Consider the following 25,757-nt stretch of genomic DNA (forward strand, 5'->3'; position numbering starts at 1 on the left):
GTTTTGTTCTCTCATAGTTAGTCTAGTTGCATGTCAAATGTTGAGAGTTTTTGCAAATTACTGTTTTAAACTAACACCTGGTTTACCTTCTCCTGCATGAGTTGTCTCAGGTAGATGAGTGTTTCTTAAACAATATTAAGTGTATATAGAAATAACTACATACAGACAAACTAGCATTACTCCTGTATGCTCCTGCTCGGACTCTATCTCCAGGTTTTTGTTACCTCCAGCCTGCTGTGCGTTAGTGCTGATGGTGAGCCATAATCCTAAATCCTAGGCTGTTCTGAGCTGTGGCAATGGTGAGTTAGTGTTCAGTTTCAGTAGCTGGCAAGTAGGTGCTTTGCCCCTCTTGAAATCAAAGCACTTATTTTCTAGAAGCAGGCTTCATTAGAGGTATGGGAGGGTATCATATTCCTAATTTCCCTGCTAGTAAGAGCTGAAAGGCCATAACTCAGCAGGATGTAGCTGTTTTGGAATACGAGCAGAAATTAATATGAAAACCTCCAAACTGCATGGAATACTCTTAGTCTCAACTGCAGTAGTTTCTGTTCAGTGTCTGGAGTCTAGAACCAAACAAAGATTACAAAAATAAGCTTGTCTTCCAGCTGAGGAAGCTGGCAGCTAAGGACCTGTTGTTCTTGACTTTGAAATGATTAAGTAGCTGCCATCTATATTAGTAGGCAGCAATTAGCAGTGTAATAGGAACAGATTAACAGCACTAATGACCACAGTTGATTGTTAGCTATTAGGAGGGGAATTTATTTAAGCTGTGGTCTGTTTATAGGGGACTGGATATCTTCTAGTGGTTGAAGAGCATCTTCAACTCTATTTCAACCTTTCAATCCAAGCAGAATTTTGCACACCAATATCAATGCATGCTGAACTACAGCATGCCCAGGAGCTCTGCTTCAGAAGCACGCCTACAATCTGAAATGGACTCTGTGTTTGGTGGGGTTTTTTTTTAATCCTTTCATCTTTTTTCCTTGTAGCTGTAACTTTGGTCCCGTCTCTTCCCTTTTGTAGCACAGGTAACTGGTGTTTCTATTTACCGTTACAACACCTACACTCAGTAGTGCTTGCCTACAAACAACCAGCCAAAACAACGTGCATACCTCCTAAAGGCGTTTAGAGATTCTGCAGCAAAGAAAATACAAGCTGTCTTTCCATTGCTGAAAACAACTGTATCAGAGAATGAAGTTTAAAGACAAACCACCTGTAAGGAACTCTGATTCTTAATACTAGTAGATTTTCTTTTCCTTTCTTTCTACCATCCCATTCTACCTTTTTTTTTCTTCTTCATTCCCCACTCCCTGCTCTTTGCTTGAGGAAGACCTTTGTTTATTAAGGAAAGAAGCAGGTATAGATTTGACATAGCTGTTCTGCAGCAACTCATCAGGGAATTAGTTGATTTTCTTTTAGGTTCAAATCCCTAGAAAAGCTAAATCTGGGGGAACCAAAAAGCAAGTGTCTTTTTCACACAGCCATTAGCTCTATTAAACTATCTCTTGCTTTTCCCTGAGGGAAGAATTGCTCTTTTTATTTAAAATTTTGGGCTTTGCATCCTTTCTATCATCTAACAGCAAGTCTAGACTTGCGATGCCACGCTAGCCTAGTGTCATGACCCGATCAGCAAGCTACCCTGGGTAGTGTGGGAGGTTGTGTAAAGCTCAAAATCCCCTCAGAGTGAATTAAGGCGAAGTGACGCCAAATGACCAATCAAATTGTTTATTGAGCAAAAACAGTAGCAAAGCATATACGTATGTGTGAAAACTCTAGATATTGCTGTCTGCCAGGTGAGTCAGGGAACCAAAGGGAAAGGGGAGGGGAGAAGTTTATCTGACTGTATAAGATGATTCGACATCAAACTTTAACTCTATGGATGAACTATTCAAATGACTACAACATCAAACTATATATGTGAAGTGAGGTAGATGTGGCGAAGAAAAGGAAGAGCAAGATAAAGTGCTGCAAAGAGAAGGAAGAGTGAGATAGATAGAAAGGAGAAGAAGAGAGAGATCACCACCCTAGGATCCAGCGATATCTCGCAGGTCCGGTTTCAGATTTATTCCGTAGTGGGCACGTGCGCTGCCCAGAGTCCCTTTTCATCTCATATAGTCTCTGGTTATCAGTGTCCCTCCCAAAGGAGGAGTATCATTGAGCATGCACAGTTGTTCATCTAGAAAGTTCTCAAAGAGTTCCAGGAATGGGTCTGCGATACTTGGGTTGTTGTCTTGTTTAGGGTCCGAGTGTAGTCTGATACCGGCGCAGGTGCAAACCTTTTGTGGTTGTAGGGAGACTAATGCAGGAAGAGGCACTGTCCCGCCTCCGCGGAACCCATCTCTCTCTGCAGTCAACTCCTTTTCGAGACAATTCGTTTGAAACATACTGACAGAGTTCCCAGAATCAGTCCATGACACCTAGCGCAGGGTCTAGTAGGATGGAAAGTAAGGGTAACTGCATACTGAAGAGGAACCCTGCCCTGCTATTTAAAGGAAAACAGTGAAATAGGCTAATAAGAAATAGCCACCTACGTTAGTTCAGGCAGTTTTGGCACCAAACCAGAAACGGAATCTGTCATAAAACCAAACAATACTGGCCACAGTAAATGGACATCTCAGGCAGCCTGTTCAGCCACCAAAGCAATGAAAGTTTTGCTTTCTACTCATCTGCCCTTGCTTTGGACTCCAATCCGAAGAGACTCTCGTTTGCAGAATGAAGCTACTGACTGTGCCAGGTGGCTCAGTTCTTAATGAGGAAGGGGCTAGATTACCACACACAACAGGCTGCAAATGACTGTTCTTGGTATTCTCATGCCTGGTAACTTTGAGGTGATTACCAACAGTAAAAGAAATTGATGAAAGAGTTCTCTCCTCAGTAGTATTAACCAGGAGGCTTCTGATTTTAATCCAGATCTCTTAAGAGTTGAGTAAATACAAGGTCGTCCTAGAGTTTAAGCATCTCCCATATAGTTAGTTTTTTCAAATGCAAAGTAGTGATCAGGAGGAGAAAAGAGAACTTCCCATGCTAGGAAGCCAGTAATTTGCACGTTATTTAGTTTGTACAACTGAGTTGCCTAGCTACGACATTAGAGAATGATTCTAGAGCTGTCTTGAGAGCATTGATTGAAAAGAACCTCATTAAAGCCAAATGATGAATTAAGAGTCAGTATTTCCCTCTGAACACTTCCTTTCTGGATCAGGAACAGAAGAGACTAACCAGTAATTATTGTTGCAGGCACAGGGGTTGTTTCATAGAGATGGAAAGAAAATACACTTAAGAAATTGTGTGTTGGTATACAATTCTTATATGATTTGGAGAGCCGAAATCAGGCAATCTAATCCCTGATGCAGTACATATGATTGTTTCCAATTTGTTAAGTAAAAGGAAACTATATCATCAACATTCATATTAAATATCTACCTTATGTGAATCATATCTTTATTAGTCATGGTCCTTGTCTCTAAATTGGAGAGACATGGATTAGACAGACGGACCACTCAGTGGATAAGGAATTGGCTGGATGGTCACACTCAAAGAGTTGTTGTCAATGGCTCGATGTCTGAGTGGAGGCCTATGATGAGTGGTGTTCCTCATGGGTCTGTATTGGGACCAGCACGGTTTAACATCTTTGTCAGCAACATGGCCAGTGGGATTGAGTGCACCCTCGGCAAGTTTGCCGACGACACCGAGCTGTGTGGCGTGGTCGACACACTGGAGGGAAGGGATGCCATCCAGAGGGACCTTGACAGGCTTGAGAGGTGGGCCCGTGCAAATGTCATGAAGTTCAACAAGGCCAAGTGCAAGGTCCTGCACATGGGTTGGGACAGTCCCAAGCACAAATACAGGCTGGGTGGAGAATGGGTTGAGGGTAGCCCTGAGGAGAAGGACTTGCAGGTATTAGTGGATGAAAAACTGAATATGAGCCAGCACTGTGCACTTGCAGCCCAAAAAGCCAATCACGTTCTGGGCTGCATCAAAAGAAGTGTGGCTAGCAGGTCAAGGGAGGTGATTCTCCCCCTCTACTCCACTCTCATGAGACCCCACCTGGAGTACTGGATTCAGCTCTGGGGCCCCCAGCGTAAGAAAGACATAGACCTGCTCGAAGAGGTCCAGAGGAGGGCCACAAAGGTGATCAGGGGCTGGAGCACTTTCCTTATGAGGACAGGCTGAGAGAGTTGAGGTTGTTCAGTCTGGAGAAGAGAAGGCTCTGCGGAGACCTTACAGCAGCCTTCCAGTACCTAAAGGGGAGCTACAGGAAAGATGGGGAGGGACTCTTTATCGGGGAGCGTAGTGATAGGATGAGGGGTAATGGTTTTAAACTGAAGGAGGGCAGATTTAGATTAGATGTAAGGAAGAAATTCTTTACTCTGAGGGTGGTGAGGCACTGGAACAGGTTGCCCAGAGAAATTGTGGGTGCCCCATCCCTGGAAGTGTTTAAGGCCAGGTTCGATGGGGCTTTGAACAACCTGGTCTAGTGGAAGGTGTCTCTGCCCATGGCAGGGGGGTTGGAACTAGGTGATCTTTAAGGTCCCTTACAACCCAAACCATTCTATGATACCTCATTATTCAGCATGTATACACATCTATAGTGCAGACCAAATGGATCAATTCATAATGGACAGCTACTAGATGAAAGCTTTTTAAAGGAAGTAGAGAAGAGTGGACATTATTTTTGTGCCAGTCTGTATCATGGGGAAAAAAAGTCGTGGAGAATTGAACTTCATTGTAACTATAGCCAATCCTTACCTCAAATCTTTGTTCACTGAGTATAACAGTACTTCAAGCCTGCTGTAGCTTTCTCCAGTGCTCAAACAATAGCCTGAAATAATTTTTGCACCATTTCAATGCAAGCATGCTTAAAGTACTCCTGTTTTCACTTCAGATCTATATCGTGGAAGCAGTTCATATGGCAGAAGCAGCACCCAAGAGACCAGTTTCAGACCAATTTATACTTGAATTGCTATGTATGTTCTATTGTTCAGATAGTGCCATTACCCATTCAGTTCTATCTTTGTAACAGCTATTAGCAGGTGCCACAGACATGAAAAATCTAAAGCACTGTAGTTTGCCACTGTGAGAAGAGGCTTAATTGCCATTAAGAGCAAACCAAGTTCAGAGATTGAGGTGTTTTTCCTCTTCCAAAAGAGAAAGCATCTCTACTGTATTAGAGAGTGACATGTACAAAATTACTACTATCTGAGACGTGACACAGAAACGTAGGCATTCTCTACTCAGTTCACAAGTAGGAGATCTCTTTAAGCTGAATGAAGCACTGTGATTGGTCTGAACTCCGCTAGTTGAAGAGCCCTCCACAGAGTGCTGGGCTTCAACATCCAAGCAGATCTCTGTAGGGAAGTTTCACTTGTTGATACAATAAACAACATACCTTTGGGGCGCTGCAGCAGGTAGCATCACAGGATTCAGCCTCAAGTTTATACAGAACTTAGTTGCACTAGATTTACTGTCCCCAACTGAGTTGCTCATCAGAACCCAGTTTTAGTATACATTTCTTCTTCCCTCTGGTTCCCTTTTTTCTCCCCAGTCTCACCTCGGGGGAAAGATCAAGCCATCAGTAACTTTTAAGTCACATTGTTTTAAGGAAGCATGGGAAAGATGAGCAGCATAGTTACATGCACTTTCAGAGTCTTAGAAGCCTTTATAGCCTCACATTATGACAAGCACAATAAGTGACACAACAGTTCCCTGAAAATGTGAAGTTCTTTGGGTCTACACTAGAAACAGAATTAGGTCAGTTGTTTTTACTAGTCAAACCTAAAGATGCCTTACAGCAAGGGGTGGGTCTTTCCTGACCAACAGATCTACTGGTTGGTTTTATTTTGGGATATCTGACTAAGAGCATTAAATACAGAGAGGAACAGCCACTAGCTGTAAGAAACACACAGACAAGAATTGGCATGGGAAAGCTGCATGTACTCCTCCTCCCTGTTACATCCTTGTTAGCACTGCATTGCCTTTTGGATTGATACAGCCCACTACTACAGGGACAGGGAGGAACTATGAGCAGAGACAGCATACACTGATTGAAGACATGTTTCTGAAGTTGGAGACAGTACACATCTTGCCTAAATAGTTTTCTAAAGAAGCAGCTTTAGCCCTAGAAAATGATATCTGGTGCCTTATTTCATGCAATAGGCTGAGCTGGAAGAATGAATTTATGCTGAAGACTTTGACACATACTGCCTTACTACATGAAAAGGAAAGTTGAGTAGAGGAGCAACATCTGGTCTGGCACTATCTTATTGCCTCATGGCTTAAGCTGTGGCTGAGCAGTGACAGCACAGGAAACAAGTTAGCTTTCTGCAGCAGTTGTGTTGTAGCTGCAGCTATATATAACCAGGCAGCAGTAAACCTTGCAGCTGACAGTCTGGTTGCAGCAGAGAAACAAGTCACTCACACAGGCTTCGGTTTGATTGTGCAGTTACAATTTATTGCATCCTATATCCTTAGGAATGACAGCTAAAGTTTTCCACTTATCTGGCTCAAAGTCGTAAGTGTAGAGGCTTTATAACTGCCATTGCATTTGAGAACATGTGCAAAAACTGATCCAGTGCCTCCCCTACTAGAGTATAAAGCATACATAATTTAGACACACATACCTTATGAAACAGTTGATGCCAGACTACTCATTTTCATTAAAAACAACCTATACTGTGTGGTCTATGACTAGGAACAGGAAATTCACTTCTCTATTTGCTGAACAGATGTTAAGCTCCAATTCATATTATGACAGCTTGAGGTGAGACAGGTTATAGCATCCTGAGTAGAAACTGAAGTGTTATTTTCCTGCACTTGGTTTTTTAACTATCTCCTCCCCTCCCCCCAAAAAGACCGTGTAAGTGCATGAAAGAGTGCAGTCTGATTGCAGATCAATCCACAAAAGGTCACAATAGAGTTCATAGTTGGAGCAGGAAAACAAGATTTACTTTTGACAGTGAGAAGTGCATACAGCTGCCTTGTAAAGGCTGAGGCTCTTGAGTGTTTTTGCACTTCAGTCAGAGTCCAAGGAAGATGAAAGTTCTGGCTTTGCCTAGACAGCTGATGCTTAGTCCTGCAAGATGTGAACACTGCCAGTTGTCAGTTATACTACAGCCATCTTCACGTGAAAGTCATTTTTTCCCAGGATACCAGAAACAATATATTTAAGTTCTCCTTGCTCCCCTCCACTCATGCCTGTGTTCTTCATAGGTCATGTAGTGTCACAGATTTGTTTGGATATGCCCTGCAGTTTAAATTAAACTGGTCGCTTATTCCTGCACACTTGAATAGAGGGCCTCAATCTGCTTCTGGAAGAGTTTAACAAGCTCTGCTCGCTTTGCCTTCAGCGTTGGTGTCAAGAGTCCATTTTCTACAGAGAACATCTCTGTGTGAATGTACAGGTCTTTAACCTATTAAAATAAAATAGTTTAGCACATGACACGTAATTACTTAGAGGACAGTTCTTCCCGGCTTCCTTGAGCTCAGTGCAAGAACTGAGCTCTAGTAACTAAACTGGTTTTTGATGCAGGTCAAACTCCTTTTGACTGATACAGCAAGAGGATAGGCTGGAACTACAGTACAGCTCCTGCAGCCTGTAGTGAACCTCCACTCAATCTCATGGCAATTGCTGCTGTTGCCCTGTGCAGCCACCTGCCTCTTGGTCAAGAGAGGCAGCCAGTCAATGTTTCACTGCCTACTTCAATCAGTTGTCCAGGACAGCTGTCTTAGGTCCCATCCTGGCACAGTCAATAACAGGAATGAAGACTTCCCAGCCATTGCATTAGCAATACAGGTGCTCGTGACAAGCAGGCTTTGGAAGTACTCACTTGTTCAAAGGATTTAAGGCCAGCCTCTTTCCCCAGTCTGACCATATCTTCTAAAATAGCTTTCTTCACTGCCTAGAAGAAACAAGAGCAGGAGCAGAGTGAGTGAAGCTGGCATTTTGTAATTGCAACTCAAGACCATACCCATTGCCCAGTCAGTGAAAACTGAGGTTGGCAAGAATACATGTACGTTTTTCAACATTCAAGATTTCTCATATTAAGGCCGCTACAAGGTCACATCTGTCTTCTCATTGGAAAAGAAGCAGTGATAGCCCTTGAAACATCAAGAGACACTTATACTTAGTTCCAGTTTTTACTGTAAGGCTGCTTGCATGACTCACCCAGCATTAAGCCAATTTAATTTAGAAAAAAGGTGGGTAGAATGAAGTCAAAGCAATGCAAGATTGGACTTCAGAATCAAATTCTATCTATAACGCACTAAAAACATAAAGCCACTCACTGGATTTTTGCAGATGTCTTCATAGGAACCTTTCACTCCCAGTTTTGCTGCAAATTCTGGAAGTGTCTCAGGATCAGGAACCACTATACCTATTAGAAAAGACTGAAAACAAGTGGAAGTAGTCATGGTGAGACCAAGATAAGGCATCTGAAATTACTTTGATTGTCTATGTGAACTTGATTGTGGACAGTAGCTCTATAACAAGCTACATCTACATTCCCATCCATTTCCAGAGTTTGGAAGCTAGCTACAAGGACTTTCAAGTCACTTATCTGAGTTCTGACAGCAGTAATTGCAGTACTAATGCAGTTTGTTATGTGTGCTGAATGCTCCAGCAATTACTTTTGGCTGGTTTACAGATTGAAGACTGGCCTCTGCTACCATAGGTGACATCTCTGTGGCAAAGGAGTGGAGAAACACCCCTCCTATGAAGAAAGGCTGAGAGAGTTGGGGTTGTTCAGCCTGGAGAAGAGAACTTGCGGTACTTAAAGGGGGCTTATAAGAAAGATGGGGACAAACATTGGTAGGGCCTGTTGCGATAGGACAAGGTATAATGGTTTTAAACTAAAAAAGGGTAGATTTAGGCTAGATATAAAGGAGAAATTTTTTACAATGAGGGTGCTGAAACAGTGGAACAGATTGCCCAGAGAGTTGGTAGATGCCCCATCCCTGGAAACATTCAAGGTCAGGCTGGACAGGGCTCTGAGCAACCTGATCTAGTTGAAGATGTCCCTGCTCATTGCAGGGAGGTTGGAGCAGATGACCTTTAAAGGTCCCTTCCAACCCAAACTACTCTGTGATTCTAAACTGTACAGAGCTGACCTGACGTACTAATCCCATACAAGTGAGTAATTAGTCTGTACCCAACATGTAACTTGATGCCAAGATCTCCTTTTCTTTGGTGTGAATTGGTCAATAGGTCCAGAAGGATATTCCTATAAACACGGCACTCTCAGTAACAGATCTTGTTCAAGGACTCTTATATATGCATACATTTGTTCCCTGATCTTCCAGAACTCATTGTGGGAGAAATCTTGCAGGATGCTCACTCCTAACATCACTTACCCTCAGGCTTTCCCCATGCACAAAGACCTGGGCTACAGGAGCACTTCTGATATAGACATTTTCTATCTTCTCTGGAGCAATATATTCTCCTTGTGCAAGTTTAAATATATTCTTCTTCCTATCAATGATCTTCAGTGTTCCATTCTAGAAGTTAAAGGTGGAGGCCATTAGTTTCAAGTCTCTGTCTTGCTTCTATAAGAAGTAGAAGATAATAGGTTTGGGTTTGTTGTATGAAAGGCACATGCTACTCTGGAACTGGTCTTTGCTCTCTACAGAGAGAAGGGGCACTTTCTCCAATTTCTCCAGTTAGCTCAGGACACAATTAGACAACTCCTTTATTCTCCTCTGACAGAAACCAAGACACCTTGTTGTTCTTCACTGTGGAAGTGACATAGTCTTAACTACTGGCCTAGCAGGTGTTATTTGAGATCTTGTAACCCAATTGGTCTTTGGAGCTTTGCCTGGAGTTACTTGGTCAATGATAACAAAGTACCGTGTAAGGCTTTTATCCTAGAATTCACTTCTCCAGATTACTGTAAACTAGCCAGGAATTCACATCCAAGGGATGGTTTGTATTAAGCAATTACTCACTGGCAACCATTTCCCTATGTCTCCAGTGTGGAGCCAGCCATCTTTATCAATTGCTTCTGCTGTCTTCTCAGGGTCTTTCAGATAACCCTTGAACACATTTGGTCCTTTAATGCAGACCTGTAGCAAGCACAGAACATTGTTAGTCACGAAGTCTTATGTTTCAGTATTTCCTGACACACACAGCAGATGGTACCTACCTCGCCTTCATTGTTAGAAGAGAAGTAGTTCATTTCTTCCACATCATCTAGTTTTATGATATTACAAGCCAGAGGGGCTCCAACATGGCCTAAGAGAAAAAAAACAAGGACAGTTATGTTTTGGGGATTCTGCTAGCAGTTGGCCCTATTTGATCTAACACTAGAAAGACTAGGTCTTGAAGTGAAATGGGGAACTCAGGTGTCCCCTACATATGAAAGACTTGAGTGATAGTAGCTACTTAATGGCTTTTTGTTCACTGCTTTAGCAAGAACTAGTGCTATTTAAAGGAGTCTGACACCAAATGTTCAAGAAAGTTATTGTAATGCCATATTTAGACAGTTAATGCAGGATAAGTAGTAGCTAAGTCTCAAGGCTTAGAGCCCTTTATTGGTGTAAACAACCACACCCACCATATACCACACTTGCCTCCGCAGAATTGCCCCATAGACCCTGGTATTCATTTGCATTTCATTATGCTCTGCCGTTACTGTGTTCTCACAGATAGTGACCTGAGCTTGAACTTAGAATACCTAATATTAAAAACATCCTTGCTATGATGAAAGCTAAATCTTCAAGGTCAGGTAGTTCTTCCGGAAAATAGTCAAGTATCATCTCTGATATTTTAGTCATAATTCTTTGAGTAAAACAAGTTATTTGGGAGCTAAAGCTAGTTTCTTAAAGCCTTTTAGGAAGTCCTTGTCCAGTTTGCTCAGGTCTGTACAGACACTCCTTTCCTGTAGACTGGGACAGGGTCTAAGCTGACCTACCTCACTTTACATAAGAGATCCTTGCCTACTTGAGTCAAGAATTTTGGTACCTATTAAGCATGCAGGTGACTGTTGCTACCAAGAATCACTTTGAAGTTAAGTACCCAGGATTTAATTTTTTACTGAAATAAAAGCAGTAGAGCACCTAAGCTTGAGTGACAGCTCAAGTTGACAGCTGTTGGGGGGGGGGTTCCAAGTCTCAGCTACCATACCTGTTGTCCAGTCTCCAGGCATTGAGAAAGTGCATCCAGCTGAGCATTCAGTCTGGCCATAAGCTTCAAAGATCTGTGTGAGAAAGGATGAATATTCTTTGAACATCAAGTCCTTGGTGTGAAAGAGCTCAGTTTCAACTATGCCCATGCTCAAGTCTTCTTAGGAAGGAAGCCAAGACAATCTTGGCCTTTAAGACTTCTTGGTCTTATTGGTGTAACCAGATGTTCTTCAAGTTCACCTATGCATACCTTGCTTTGGTCACCTCATTCTCTGAACTCTGTTCTCAAATGTACTGCATTGGGAGCTCATTGACTGTCATGATAAGCCACAAAGCTCAGAGGCAGCTGCCTGGCTTTGAGTGCTGCATGTTCCTATTTCTGCTGCTCTGTTCCTCTTCCCAGAGCCTACAGGATAGGTTTTTGGTAGTGTAGTTTGAAGCCAGTCCTGCAGAATTTTGTTCCTGTTTCAGTTAACTCAGATCGAGTAGCCTGTAAATACTGAAGACTGACAGCAATCTCCCCAGGATCAAGCTGGGCTGGACCACAGCTTATCATTGGTCACTTATTTAGACATAATCAAACAAGTCTTACTTAAAGAAGAAAACTCAGCTTACCTGACAGCCTAATGCTGCTCTAAGAAATGTCAGTACAGAAGGAGATATAGGGGCTGCACCTGTCACCATTATACGCACTCTTCCACCCATGGTTTCCTACAAGTGAAACAGGAGCCATCAGATTCCCCAATACTACATTGCTCAGCTTACCTACACTTGGAATAACTTACCTGAACTTTTTTGAAGATTAGCTGATCCCAAATGCTGTCATTTCGAATTATGCCCTGTTTTATTTCAGACGTCTTCATAATCACAGCAAAGTTTAACAGGCAACGTTTCACTGGGCTCTTTGCACCACTTTGTATCTGCAAGGAAAAGTGTCGGTAACTCACATCTGTCCCTCAAGTTCTTGCTTTGTCAGGAGGCACCATATCTTACTTTGATGTTCTAGGGTCTGTCTTCACTTCTGCCATGGTCTAGGAGATGAAGCAGGGGGTAATACTAATTTGTGTTACTGCTGACATACTTCAGCCATAGCTTTGAGGGATATGGATCCTTCTAGCTTTGCACTTGCTTCATTTGCATTCCAAAAGTAAACAAACTTTTTGTCTCTGAACCGCAACAGACTTAGCCCAGTCATGACTGGATACACTGTTCTTCTACTCCAGGTCCCAGGACTCTTTCTATCTCCTCAGAAAGGATTTTAAAAAATTCTTTCTGGTAAGGAATAGTTAACTAGTGGTGATGTCCTGATGCATTCAATATTAATTTAAACTTGTATGCATGCTTAAATATAGACAAAGATGATTTAGCTGAAATTGCTCACATACCTTGTCATATATTCTATTGAGCAGTCTTGGTACAACTGGAAATAGCGTTGGCTTCAAGGTTTTCATGTCATCTGTTAGCAGCTTGATGTCTCCTTGGAAGAAGCCTACTTTTGCTCCACAGCTGTAGACCACAGTCTAAAAATTGACCAGACTAAGCTTAGTCAAGGATAATTCTTAGCTTCATCAGCCATAATTATTTGTCTATGGAAAGCAGCCTGATTTTCAGTGCCCAGTGGTAGGAAAGTTCTTGTGTGAATAGGCTTTGAGGAAACACAGACTGTTATCATACCTTTTACTATAATGTGATTTATAGAAGCTCAGATGCATACATCTGTACATACCTGTACAACTCTCTCAAACATGTGAGCCAAGGGAAGATAGGACATGGTGATATCTGAACTTGTACATTCAACTGTGTTCTAGAGGGGAAAGAAATAGAAGTAAGTTAGCACTCCCTATGCCTGCTTGAGTTACTCTTAAGTAGGAAGTGAATAAAGTTTGGATTAATTTGAGTACTTTGAAACAGAGACTTCAAATTACTGAAGTAACTCAGGCTTATCCATCACCTCTTCAAAATTTGCAGCTGTAACTCAGCCATACTAGATCAAGATTAGTTTTATGTTCTAGCAAGACTCGAAATAGGGTAGTTTAGTGCTCTGGGCATTTAGGACTCACTCATTCTAGAATAACTTCTCTGTAGAAGTTCTTGTTCAAGGTTAAACCAAGTTTCTTGCAATACTATTGTCCCATTGAAATATGGGCATTTACGAAAGGATGAGTTTGCTGGGAGTGAATGGTTTGCAGAAAATGCCCATGTTAAAGCTAGTTTCATGACTAAGTGACATAGCCTAGAGATCACCATTAGCAGTAGCTTACCTCTGTGCTTCTAAGGAAGGCAGCAGCATTTGCAACAACATTTTGATGTGTCAGCATGGCTCCTTTAGGGTTACCTTTGGAGAGATCAAGCAAAGTCAGCTGTGGCTCTGACTGCTTCTGCTGTCAGTTTCCCATGTCTTGTTTGGCTCAGTTTGAACTATCTTGGTATTAGGCTCAGTCATAGTATGCATTGTCTTAAGAGATCACAAATATGCCTCATCTTGAGTGCTTTCATCTATGAATATTATATAAAGGAAACGTCTACTGAAACAGCAGAGTAATTAGGAGTAGCATAGAGAATGCTGAAACAAGATGTTTCGCTAGCCCCTGTGGATCAGAATACAGACGCAGTTAAACAACCAATCTTTTTAACATTAAGACTCTTTTTTTCATAGGGTAAGACAACATGAATTTGGCTATTCTTCCCCCCACCTCTACGAAGCTTTGTCTTATTGTACTTGACTTGTAGTGATAACATCCCAAGTAAAACTGCAGTAGTGCCTTAACACTATTCTAATATACTGTTTTACTTTTGTTGTTAGCACTTCCTTTTTTGTGCTGGAAAGCTATTTTTTTCAGCACAGGGAAATTGTTTTAGTGGGGAGGCATCACTATATAGTCTCTTACCTGTGGTTCCACTGGTAAAACACACAATGCAAAGATCTTCTGGCTTAGGAGGCTAGAGGGAAGAAGCCACATAAGGTCAACAGTCTAAGGACTGTGTTGCTTATCAGTGTTTACACACACTTCCTAAAGTGGTATGAACCAGGAATTCTGTCTGAAAACAGCAAGACAAGATACAAAAAAATCCTGCCAGCCTCCTCTACTAGCAGCACGGCAAGAGGTCTTTTCAGAGACTAGTTTTGCAAGTTTATAACTGTTCCAGAGATACTTACAACTGGTTCTCTGATGTTGTTTCTTCCCAGCTCCTGTGTTAGAGAGAAAACACAGCTTAACAATTGCAACAGAAAGATGTGCAACAACAGTAGATGAATAGGTAGTTGCATTTCAAATGCAACACTTGGTTTTTACTTTGCCTCTTGATACTCTGTCTCAGAGAGAGATGCTGGTCTTCCTGAATTTAATGCACACAACTGGGAAAAGCTGACTACTGGGGTTGTAGAAAGCATGAATCTGAGTATGTAGAAAGTGATCAGAACTACTTAAGGAATTTGGAAGTCCTGAGAGTGGAGATACTTTATTTTATTTGGTGTAGGCCACATCTCTTATACTTCACATTTATGCATCATATCTGGGAGATTAAGCCTAGTACTGGGATGTCAAAGCAGCCAGTAATCTGCACTTACAGTTTCAATTAGATTCAACTGCCAGCTTGGAAGCGTGATAAATCCTGTTACAACTGCACCATGAATTAAGCTAAGGAAGTCTTCAGTTTAATGCATACTGACTGTCCACAACACACGGACACAATTTTAGTTAGTGGTTTGAACTCTGCAAGTCCCTTTGGCTGAATATATCAAGTTTCAAAATGACTGCTCATCAAGATCTCAGGTACAGGTGTGACAACTGGATAATGCTTACATTAAGTGTCATTGTTGCCAGAGAAGGTCCAGATGTCTAGCTGGCAAGGTATTCCTCTGCAAGATCAAGCAGAAGCCTTTAGTCACCTACCTCAACCTCCTGCAGTGCTAGAATTTCAACTCCCACTTTAGCTCCTCTGTCCTTGAGCTCTTTATCAAAAAGATCCATGAGAATGATAGTCTTCAGACATGGGGTCTTTTCTTTCTCACAGTTCTCAAGCAAGATCTGTGCCTTCTCGGGCTTATCACAGATCACTATGCTTATGTCAGCTACAGAAAAGAAATTACATTTCAGAAGTCTTTTTAGAAGACACGAGGCTAGTGAGTGACAGCTCAGTAGCACATACATTTAGAACACAGCATTGGTTTGTTCTGAAACCACTTGCATTTGTTCATATGAATTCAGTGGCTGGCTTACAATGCTAAGAAGGTTCCTTCCACCATGGCCAAGTGATTGGGCAAACTTGAGATTCTAGCTATACAAAGTGAGGGCAAATGCCAAGGAACTGAAGACAAATACCTTCAGTCACAGTAAAGATAAGCATTTAAACTTTTGGTATTGCCATAAAAGCTCAGAATTGTCCTCACTGATTGTTTAGGTTTAGCCATCTTCCTTAAATCTAAAGAAATTTGGACCTGTTTGAAAGAGGTAGCTAAAAGTACTGAGTTAATGCCTCAGCTTCCCTGCATGTGCAAGAGTTTTATGCAATTACAAAAGCATTTCCCATGAAGTTGGCAGAGGAATTGGATTTGCCTGAACATGCTGCTTCCCTGTTAGCCTAGTAAGTCACAGCTGTGTAGTCCCAAGGCAAGACCTGTTTGCAAGGTTCACCAGCATAACTGTTAAAGTGATTTTGCTTGGCAAATCCTATTTATGGGTTGGATCCCAGATCATTGTGACAGCAGTGGATATTTTTTCCCCCATATCTCTCCTAAGACTGGGGGAAGAAAGTTTGAAGATTTATTCAAGCTTCCTCACCAGTTTCTTCCATGATGGCATGATAGTTGTTGCTTCTGTAGAACAACAGGCCCTAACCAGATAGATTGAACAGATTAAAGCATATCTTTACCCCTCCTTCCTCCACTCTTTACATCCTGCAACTTTAAAACAGAGACACACATCTAGTCTTAATTTGCCTGCAAGCCTGTCTACATTGTCTGATTGTTTGGCAGTGTGGGAGTTCAAGATTGCAAAACCTCAAATAGCAAATAGTTGAGCACTCCGCAAGATGGTCCACAGGATCTAGCAGGTCTTCAGTGGACTTGCACTCAAGACTGTAGGAGACATAGGAAGCCCACTGGCTTCTTCTAGGCATTGAACCATGTCCCCTGCAAAGCAGCTTAATTTGCAGAAATTGTCTATAAAAGTATAAAACCAGTAAGGTTAAAGCTACTCTGATTTTTGCATCAAATTCGCTTGAACTTCAGCCTTCTCAAAAGAAAGCTTCTTAGAAAAATCAGTATGAAATAATGGAAGTCAATAGTTACCTTTGTTAACAATATATATAATGGCCTCTGGCCCCAGAGTGTCATAGAGTGGAACAGCAACCATTGAGTAAGTGTAGCAGGCGTACTCTGAAATGATCCACTGAAGAGAGAAAAATGGTACAGCTGAGGAAAAGTAGCAGCTCACAAGACAGGATTACCTACAGATTTCATACAGCTTGACTAGCCCATGCACACATTAGTAGTGGGGGTTGTGTAAGGAGCATGTCCATGTGATTCTTAGAGTAGTGAGAGTTCAAAATCATTGTATTACATGCCTGGCATGCTATGTGCTCAGTCAGTAATAAGGGAACTAGAAAAGGAAAAGCCAGTTGTGATTGTTCCCCATGTGGCCTCAAGCTATTTAAATACAGACCTTCCTCTCTCCCCAGGGTGTCAGAATATTCAGGGAAAGAATATTCAATTTGTTGCTTACCTCTGGCCTATTCTGAGCAAAAATGCCAATAAACTGGTTTGATGATTGTTTGCATCCTTTCTGCAGAAGCCCTGATCCCAGGTATTGAGCTCTGTCCAAAACCTGTAAAACAGTTTTCCCCCCACTTTAGTGTTACAAGACAGTATCCCAATTTAAATCATTTGTCATGTACAATACTCACCTGTTTATATGTCAGCCACTGATAAGGTTGGTTGGGTTTTCTGTAGCCTAAACAGCTGCCATTTCCTAATGGAAGAGTTCAGAAAAACAATTGTAAAGCTCAGTACTGAAGTTGCATAGCACTTCAATGCAACACTAAGTAGGAAATATTTTCAGGCAGTCATCCAGCTAACTGCATGGAGCATGCAAATGCAGAGTGTCCATAGTTAAGCACTCTGACCAAACCAAGATTGTAAGACTGTTGGCTTTATCCTTACAAGCAATACTTCCAAGATCTGATGATATTTTTCCATTTCACAACTCACAGGAGATTGAAATAGCTTGCAAGCTATCACATATAGCCCACATTCATGGGACCCCTGAAGTCGCATGTGCATAAATTCATTCCTGTTGTAAGCAGACAGTAATTTTACACTAAACCCCACATCATAAGGCAAAGTAGAGGTGTTTCGCCCCAACTCTCTCTGATGCTTGGTATCTGCTGACTCTTCACTGAACTCTACCATCTTACACTTCAGATGTTTGTTCTTGCCCAGTCTGCCAACTAAGACTACTTCTAAATCAGTGGGGGGAAAAAAAAAATAAATAAATATGGTCACTTTGTGTCCACCCCACAGAAAGCTAGGAAAGCTTTTGCTAGCCTGAACTATTACTGCAAACAAAAGGCAAGGCAAAAGAGCTTGGAATAATTTTATTTACTTGTGATAGGCAAGTACTAACTAGCAGATGCAAAGCTTACCAGAAGCATGCAGTCCTCTCTGGAAAACTTCATACAAGGTTTTACCATCTTCAAAGTAGTAAGAAAGCAGGTTATTATCTGTCAAGAGTGCACCTCTTCTGGCTCCTCCCTAGGAACAGAGCATAGTTATGGAACCGTGCAGAACAGATGCAATGATGTCATTTGTTCCTCAGCCATTCTTCCAGCAATCCCCTTTAAAGCATTTCAGTAGCATTGCATTGTTAGGGAAGTCTCATTTTCCTTCCTGATTTTGATCTACTCAGTCATCAGTCATATGCAGAGGAATTTTCTAGGTGGCCTAGATTAATATTCAATTACAGGTTATTAGAGAGAACTTGACTAAGATTGAGTGCTACCACTTGCCTAATTACATGAAGTCTACCGCCAGCCTCAAAGCAATTAAAATACAGAAAAAAGTCAGTGACAGCCAAGGCCATCCGGCAAAAAGCCCACCTAATCCTGTTGGCAAGAGCTGCTGTTTCTCACTCTTAGTGTCTTAAGACTTCCCTTCTCCCCACCATACTGTTGAGTTGTACACCTGGGAGAGAAGGCTGTGTGTATCAGACAGGAGAGTTTCCACTGATATCGAGTCAGAATGGATCAGTATTCAGATTAAGCTCAAAAATAGTCCATGCCCACAAGCAGAGTAAGTATTACCTCAATTCCTATTGACTGCTTGTTCAAGTCAACAGGAGGCAAAACAGGTTTTGGCCTGCTTATCACCCACAGGAAGATGCCAGCTCCAAATACAATCAGACTAATCAATGCTGGTGTTGGGAGCGGTGAGAACAAGACTTGAAGTATCCAGATCATTGTGCTGGATCAGTGGAGCCAGAGCTGAACCTGAAACAAACAGGAGGATTAGTAGACATGAGTTAGAATCACTCACTACCTATGAGCCATGGTTACTTAAGTAGTTTGTTAAGCAATACTACAAATCATTTCAGCAGTTTGCCCCTACAGAGTCCTGGTACCATAATGAAGCATGCTTATGCAATGCTTTAAGCCTCTTAAAAGATCTCAAGTCACCTGTCCCCACAAATCTTAATCTCTGCTGCATCCACCTCCACAAAAAGCTGAAGCCTGATTAAGTCAGAGGAGGAACAGATGTCAATTCTTTCTATTCAGGAGTAAAAATTTGCCTGGGGAAAACCAGTATATAGTTTCCCAAATTAAGTATAACCAAAAAATGCCTACAGTTCAGTGAAAACGCCTCAATATTATAGCTGTCCAATAGGAGGGGGTATTGCTAAAATAGTAGGGGTATTGCTAAGTTACGTTACATATATAAGTCTGCAACACAAGCAGTATCTTCAAGATCAGCTGCTCTTACTGGAAAGCAGGGTTTATGCTGGACAAGTATTTTAGATAGTGAAAGTGTGCTCAGCATGAGGTAGAGCACAAGTCAAAACTGTGAAAGTTACTTTCCACTGGGAATTGGTGACCTGGAAGTCAATGCGTGCAATGGAAGTCTGGCTGGGAAATATAGAAGCAGTTCTAATGCTTGCATCGTCCAGAGTCTCTCTTCCTTCAAGGGCAGGGAAGCAAAAATTGAGAATGCAGGATTTCTTATAAGAGACAAAGAGACATCTACCTCAGCCTCCTCCCTTAGAAACAAGTACTTTAATCTGTAAAATGTTCTGGTACGTTTAAGATTGAATGGCCAAAACAAATCTAGCACAGGTGGCTGCTTTTTGTTCTGAATCAACTCAGATCTTACCAACTTATTTTTGCTAGTATCTATATAGCTATGCAGGACATGACACATCACACTTTGCAAGATGAATAACCACACCCTTTCAAATTCCTTCATACAGAATCAAGGGAACTGGGTCAGTAGATAGCAAGTCAGCTAGCAACTAACTAAATCCCCGTACAAGAAGAATACCAGGGATTCTGGAGCAATGGGCTCCAGTTACCCTTTAACTATAATTCCAAGAAAGTTGAAGGTATTTTCCAAACAGTTAGTAAATTCAGCCGGGCCCCTAAGCCAGAATTTGAGTCTCTGAGCCCAGACTGACCAGAGTTAGATCACCCATATCTGGTTTATGGCTTGTAGTTTTCAGGTTCCAGTGGCTGTGTTAATCAGCAATCCTAATGTTCTCTGGTGAGGACAATTGTCTGACCTTTTTGTGGTAAGGATCAGAGAACCCACTAACCCCAAATGTTCCATGCAGCAGCAGCAAAGTCACTGAAAATCTTTCTGTCAGGGTGTTCTCATCTCCCCACTGCCTCGCATGCAAGGCAGTTTCTGCCAAGACATCTAGGACGACTGAACATCAGGCTCTGATGGATAATGGTGCTTGAAGCAGAGAAATCAAAGTTCAGAGAGAACACCTGATGAAATTGAGAAATGCCTGAAGATGATTAAATGCAGCAAAGCTTTTGCCTTCAGATTCTGAATTGATGTCACAAGTCTCTCACATAGAGAGAAAGAGAAACCAGACAGTAGTCTAATCCCAGTGTAACCTAACCAGCATCCCTATATAGCTAGTCAAGGATGATTTTCAGTTGTAAGCCAAATGGATTTTTAATTTAAAGAAAGACCTGTTGGCGAGTTTATCTCTAAAGCCTGGGAACTATTGCATGTTCATTTGCTTCTAGGTTGGTTTTTTTTTTTTTTTAGTAACTGTCTTCATTAGTCCTCTTACAGCACTGAATGAGACTATACATGTGAGAGTCAAAACCTAACATCCTTTAAAGCTACAGAAGTTAGTGTTGCATTAAAAAACCCACAGATACCTAGATCTTGTTTGCAATACACAAAAAGATGCTTTTCATATCTGAAAGACTATTTCTAATTCTCCTACTTTATAAATAGAATAGTGACAGCGTTTTGCTTTTACTTTCCAACCATGTTTCCTCAGATGGGTTTTAGTCACTCCTATCAAAGTATGTAAGGTGTGTTATTCAAGCTGTGGCGAGTCAGCAAATTTGTCTCAATTCCCATCATTGGGACAGTTGTTTCCTATACCTAGAGCTTCTGCGTAACTACTTGTCAAATACAAGTCGCTGCTAGTTAATTACCTCTGCTATCCTCCAGAAGCTACTTAATCCTGCTGCCCTTAAAGCAGAAGAGCCAGCAGAGAGTATAAGAGTCTGTACTTGACAGAGTTTTCTGTCCGTGGGAAGGGAACAGCTCTACCCTAGATCTGTCCTATGCAGCAACTACAACCAGAGCTTAACGCACAAATCCAAACGGCCTGTGCATACATAATACCTGATCTATATCAACTGAGTGGAAACTCAAATCGCTGCAGCATGAGAGAAAGCCAGGGCATTTTTGACAGACACCAGCTTCCACTGCAGGGCGAGTCTGAGCACCAGCTTCTTGCTTAAGTGTGTGGGGGCAGGGGTGGAGTGCTTGAAACCCCTGAGTTTTGAAAGGCTCGGCTCCCAGTGACCAGAAAGATACAAAATGCGCAGGATGTCTCAAACCACCTGTTAGGCCCCTTGTGCAATAAGATGCTTGACAGTTAAAGTCTACTTAGGTTGTCTGCCCTGATCAATGGTCAGGGATAAGATGCACTAGGCTCTGGAGTGCAAAGGCTTAGTTTTTATCAGAAGAGATTACAGTCATATCATTTACAGCCTTGAGTTCAGGAGTACATGTTCTCATTTCTACTGTATGCCCTCCCCCCAACATCTACAACAATTCCGTCACTAGCTAGAAGGAATGAAACAGTTATTCTCCATTCTTCCCAAGTCAGGAGATTCTCTCCACTGGAAAGTAACTGAGCTTTGTGCCTCCAAGCATGTAAGTATGAATAAAGAAATCAGCATCACCTCCATGACAGTAGTTCTTTACAGACAGCAAAACAACCTCTGGTACTTGCACAATTTCAGAAGCAACAGTCATGCACTGCCTGGGAAAATGTTTTCTAGAATCATAGTCTTTGTCTCAAGTTTGCCTAAGAAACAGTTTGCATATGCTTTTGAGGTGATCATGAGAACTTCTTGATCACCATTAGTAAGGTAACATTCTTTCCAAGCAGGAAGAGTGGAGTACAACCAACTACACTGGGGTCACTAATTAATTAGTTAACCACTAGTAGCTGACTCTTTATATTTGCTTACACAGTGCAGCTCTTGGCTGGTGTCCTGCAGATGTGAGCCACTGTGGCAGTTCTTACTCCTTGGAAGCATTATATCCCATCTTCCTCCAGCTGCAGCAAGGAGAAGTCTTGTGTTCTGCAGGGTTTAGGAACATCTAACTTTTAGCATCCAGAGAGAAGCTAAGTGCAAAAGCTCAGCAGCGACTGCTGAACAGAGCCATGTAAAAACCACAAAGTAAAATCCACAGTAACTTGCATTAAGCCTAAGATACACTTTAGTTAGGCTTTGCTTTCAGAGTACCTCTTGTGAAAGTCAGAGCCAAACAGTTCAAGCACCCTTTGATCTTGCCTGAGAAGCACTCTGCTAGGGGGTGGGAAAGAATGAGGCCTCAGTAACTTACTTTCAGGAAGTATAGTGCTCTGTGGTTTCAGACTACGTGTTACAGGCTGTTTCTGGGCCTTGCTCATGAAACCGACTGAACTTGGGCTTTCAGTATACTTAAATAGAAAGGCCGTTTTTTATAAAGATTTTTACTATGTCTGATAGTACTGTCCCTCCATGAGGAGGGCAATGACACCGTAACACTGCATAGTACTTAAAGTAGTTTTGTCAGATAAATTGAAAAGCCAAGCTTTGATATATATTTTTATATCAGGTTTTCTCCTTGAAAACTACCTACTCAGAAAGGTAGAACGTTCAACTAGCCCTTTGAAGTTTTGAAAAATTTAAAAGATGGTCAGTATAATGGGTTCTGTTACTGTTTATCCTATTAAAAAATACAGGATGACGTTCTTGCAAAACATGCATGCATCAATGTTATATTAATAGGAAATTATCTCTAGACACACAACAAGCATGGTTTAAAGAGCTAGAACTAAAGCTCAACTTCAAAATTCACATAGAACTCCTAAGAAAGCTAGAATATCATCATTAAGCACCTTACATAGCCACACAGAGAAAAGGTAGCACTAAAAACTTTTAGATACTAATGTCTTTTTATCACCACGTATTATTAAAGCACTTATACTATGAAGAGCAAAGAACAAACATATATCTGAACTTAACTCAGCCTGAGGTTAACAGCTAACTGATAGCATGCTACCAGAGATTTCCTAGCAGGCTCCTGAAAAACTCATTGTCTTGAACCCTACAGCTAATCACTGCACTTAAACATAGGTTATAGTAAAGCCCACGTAAGTAACAACAAGCAAGCCCATTAACAATAAAACAAAAGTAGAACTTCGTTACTTATACAGAAAAAATTTCAGAGCAAATGCAGAGACGAAAGAGATCAAAATGAAAGAGATCAAAAATACCTACCATTATGAAGATGGGGTGGGGAACCAACCTCTTTTCCTTAAGTAAAAGGGAGCCTTACCAGCACAGTAGCAAACCAACACGAATTAGGTAACACTCATGTTAAAAACTACAGCTAGTTCCCTCTCCCCAGTTTAAATAAATCAGCAAGCAAAAAGCATGCTGGGAAGGGAGCTGGTAAGTGGGAGGAACTTGTACAGGGGAACTGAAGTGGTTAGAAGAAAGAAAAAAAAAAATACAGAGGAAGTTGTTGAGTTTTTTGTTTGTTGATAAAAGGAGCTTGAAGTTTACACGTTTTTGAAGAGCTAGGTGAAAAGTAGACCAAACCCTTTTGAAATTATATTTATCGTTTATTGTTTATAATCTGTTATTATTTTCTCTATGTATAAAGCTGTTCTCTCAAAAACAGCAATTTTCTCTCTATAGCTGCATGTACATTAAGTTGAGAAGAGCTTTGTAGCCTGTAATGCTGACAAAATGCTTTGAGTACAGTATTTCTCATATACTGCTGTAACATACTTGCTGGTGGCTAGATCCTCGTTTCTGCTGCTGGTTTTGGTTTATTTGGTTTTGGTGGGGTTATTGTTGTTGGTTTTGTTCTGGTTTTTTTTTTTTTCTTACTCAAAAGCTACCTAGTTCTTTCTGCTGTGGTATAGACTTACATATGTGTAATTATTTGCACAAGGTAGCAGTGAATCATGTTTCAAACTTCAGTTTTGCTTCCTGCTATGACAGGGATTTTCTTCATGGTTTTACAGTTGTATTTCTCTGTTTAAAAATTTATAGCTGCTGCAGTTTCCCTTTTTCTCTCTGATGCTTGCCTAATATAACTGGAATTTTCCAGCAGGTTTGGAGGGGTGGGAAGACAGTAGCTTCACCTATCTCTCTTCTTTAGTGCCTTGACCTCAGATCTTGGAATTGTTTTCCCACTTAACAGTTTGCCCATCTGAAAGTTTTTCCACAATGCATGATTTCGGAATAATCTGCTTAGCTAGACTAACTATAGCTGGGATGGAATAACATCGCATGTACTTGCATCCAGAATGCAACCCGTCCTGGACCTTAGCTTGCTAAAACACATAGCCTCTACTAATTGCAATTGTTTTTATTGCTGCTGTAAACTTTATGCTATTCAGGTAAAGCTAACTTACGCTGTAATTGTGGCATTATTTAGTAATGCAGATATACTTTTAGGGAAGCTGAGGCTTAATTCACTGATTTTGCTGTAATTTTTACATGAAGATGAAAAAGAAATAGCTTGTTCTGCATAAAACTCCTCTGCCTTTGGCTTTGCCTACCCTGACCTGTTCCTGTGGCATTTAAGTGAAGCTGTAAGCTTCAGCTGTAATAGTGCCAGTCAAGGTGCATTTATGCTTAGAGAAAGGCAATGCCTCTTACAGAGAAGGGAAGGAAGGCCAGGCTCCCAGCCCAGCCAGCTCCATTATCACCTTCTTTGAGTGCCTCTGAGGATTTTCCCCATTTAGGTATCTGGCCTCAGGCTGTGATTTTTCCAGGAGGAAGAGAAAAAGCAGTGAATTTGCCCTGTCTCTGATGAGCTGTTAGGTAGCAATGCTGTGTATATCTCAGACACATTGACTTTGGCTGCAGGTGCAAGAGAACATGCCTGCAGCACTGTCCTACCTGGCCTGCCAGAAGCCCAGCATGTGATGCAGAGGTCCCTGAGCTGGTAAGGTTACACTGCATTGCCTGGACTCAGTGGGTCTCGCAGCTCCGGCATAATTTGGGTTAAGGGATGCGCATAGAAAAGCCTTGGGGAGGATAGCTTCTCCTTAATGATTGGTTCTGTTTAATGCTCATAAATTAGAATACAGCTGATGCTCTTTCCCAAGTGACATGCAAATTTTGAGGCTTTTAATTTTTGATACTGCCTCAAATGATCTGAATAAACTCCAGATTTTTATTACAGGCAAAAATCCATTTGCTGCTAGTAATTCTCTGCCAAAAAATAAAGCAGTCATGAATAACTCAACCTTTGCTGTTTTTTGTACATGTATATAAAATGTATACCTGCATCTTTCATACCTGTTAGCAAATTAAGATGAGCAATAGGTCGAATACATGTATAGAGAGTTCAAGTTTTTTCCTTTCTGTCTTGTGACTGTCACAAGAGGTTTGCATAGAGGATGGATAAGATGAACTTTTATAATAAACCTTAAGGTTATGGCACTGCATGAGCTTTTGCTTTCCAAAGATGCCAAAAGAGCCTATCTACCTATAGCAAATAGCAGAGGATATAAATAAATGAAGGGGAAGCATTAGCTCAGTGTAGTTTACTCTGTTGTCACTTCAAGACTTGGATCTAAATTTTGAGTCTGTGGGAAGTGTGGGTTCACTTAATTTGAAGGGTTTTTGAATTCCAGTTTGTTTTCTTAGTGCTATGAAAATAATCATTCTTTATTGCTCTGCTACACTTTTCAAGGGCAGCCTTCTGGGTTTTTTAAAGCAAAGTAACTGCACAGGGATATAAATAATCTTCTCAGAGCATAAGTGGGTTCCTCAGAGAAGGTAGTATGGACAGGATGATGGGTTTAGGACTTGGAAGAGCAGCATGCTTTTTGCCAGTTCTCTTACTTGCAGCTTGATTTCTGGTTAATCTTTGTCTCCGCTAT

At 41.3% G+C, this 25,757-nt stretch overlaps 1 protein-coding gene across 2 annotated transcripts; it reads right to left on the reverse strand.

Moving 5' to 3' along the window:
* Positions 1-6,426: 6,426 nt before the first annotated feature.
* Positions 6,427-23,294, reverse strand: ACSL5 (acyl-CoA synthetase long chain family member 5). Of its 2 annotated transcripts, XM_041127433.1 has the most exons (22): positions 23,131-23,281; positions 21,832-21,945; positions 18,412-18,597; positions 17,755-17,863; positions 17,017-17,081; positions 16,836-16,937; positions 16,403-16,502; positions 15,006-15,184; positions 14,270-14,302; positions 14,001-14,052; positions 13,374-13,447; positions 12,839-12,916; positions 12,498-12,632; positions 11,898-12,032; positions 11,728-11,823; positions 11,114-11,186; positions 10,134-10,222; positions 9,937-10,053; positions 9,346-9,489; positions 8,281-8,382; positions 7,824-7,895; positions 6,427-7,406 (listed from the first exon to the last, which is right to left on the reverse strand). In XM_041127433.1, exons 3-22 carry the CDS (start codon positions 18,565-18,567, stop codon positions 7,266-7,268), a joined length of 2,052 nt encoding a protein of 683 aa, XP_040983367.1. In that variant the 5' UTR covers positions 18,568-18,597; positions 21,832-21,945; positions 23,131-23,281; the 3' UTR covers positions 6,427-7,265. The 2 variants fall into 2 exon arrangements, with proteins under 2 accessions (XP_040983367.1, XP_040983366.1); XM_041127432.1 differs by lacking the exon at positions 21,832-21,945 and having other exon boundaries at positions 23,131-23,294.
* Positions 23,295-25,757: the final 2,463 nt, after the last annotated feature.

The sequence above is a fragment of the Aquila chrysaetos genome, chromosome 11 (assembly GCF_900496995.4).
Source record: "Aquila chrysaetos chrysaetos chromosome 11, bAquChr1.4, whole genome shotgun sequence".
Lineage (NCBI taxonomy): Eukaryota > Metazoa > Chordata > Aves > Accipitriformes > Accipitridae > Aquila > Aquila chrysaetos.

What these genes read in the sequence shown, in the direction of transcription:
- ACSL5 (XM_041127432.1), bottom strand. Translation starts at nt 18,567, where the DNA reads ATGATCTGGATACTTCAAGTCTTGTTCTCACCGCTCCCAACACCAGCA. An exon ending in TTGCTCAGAATAGGCCAGAG is followed by an intron (nt 16,503 to 16,835) that starts GTAAGCAACAAA and finishes TTCTCTCTTCAG; the next exon opens with TGGATCATTTCAGAGTACGC. An exon ending in GCCTTAAATCCTTTGAACAA is followed by an intron (nt 7,407 to 7,823) that starts GTGAGTACTTCC and finishes TTATTTTAATAG; the next exon opens with GTTAAAGACCTGTACATTCA.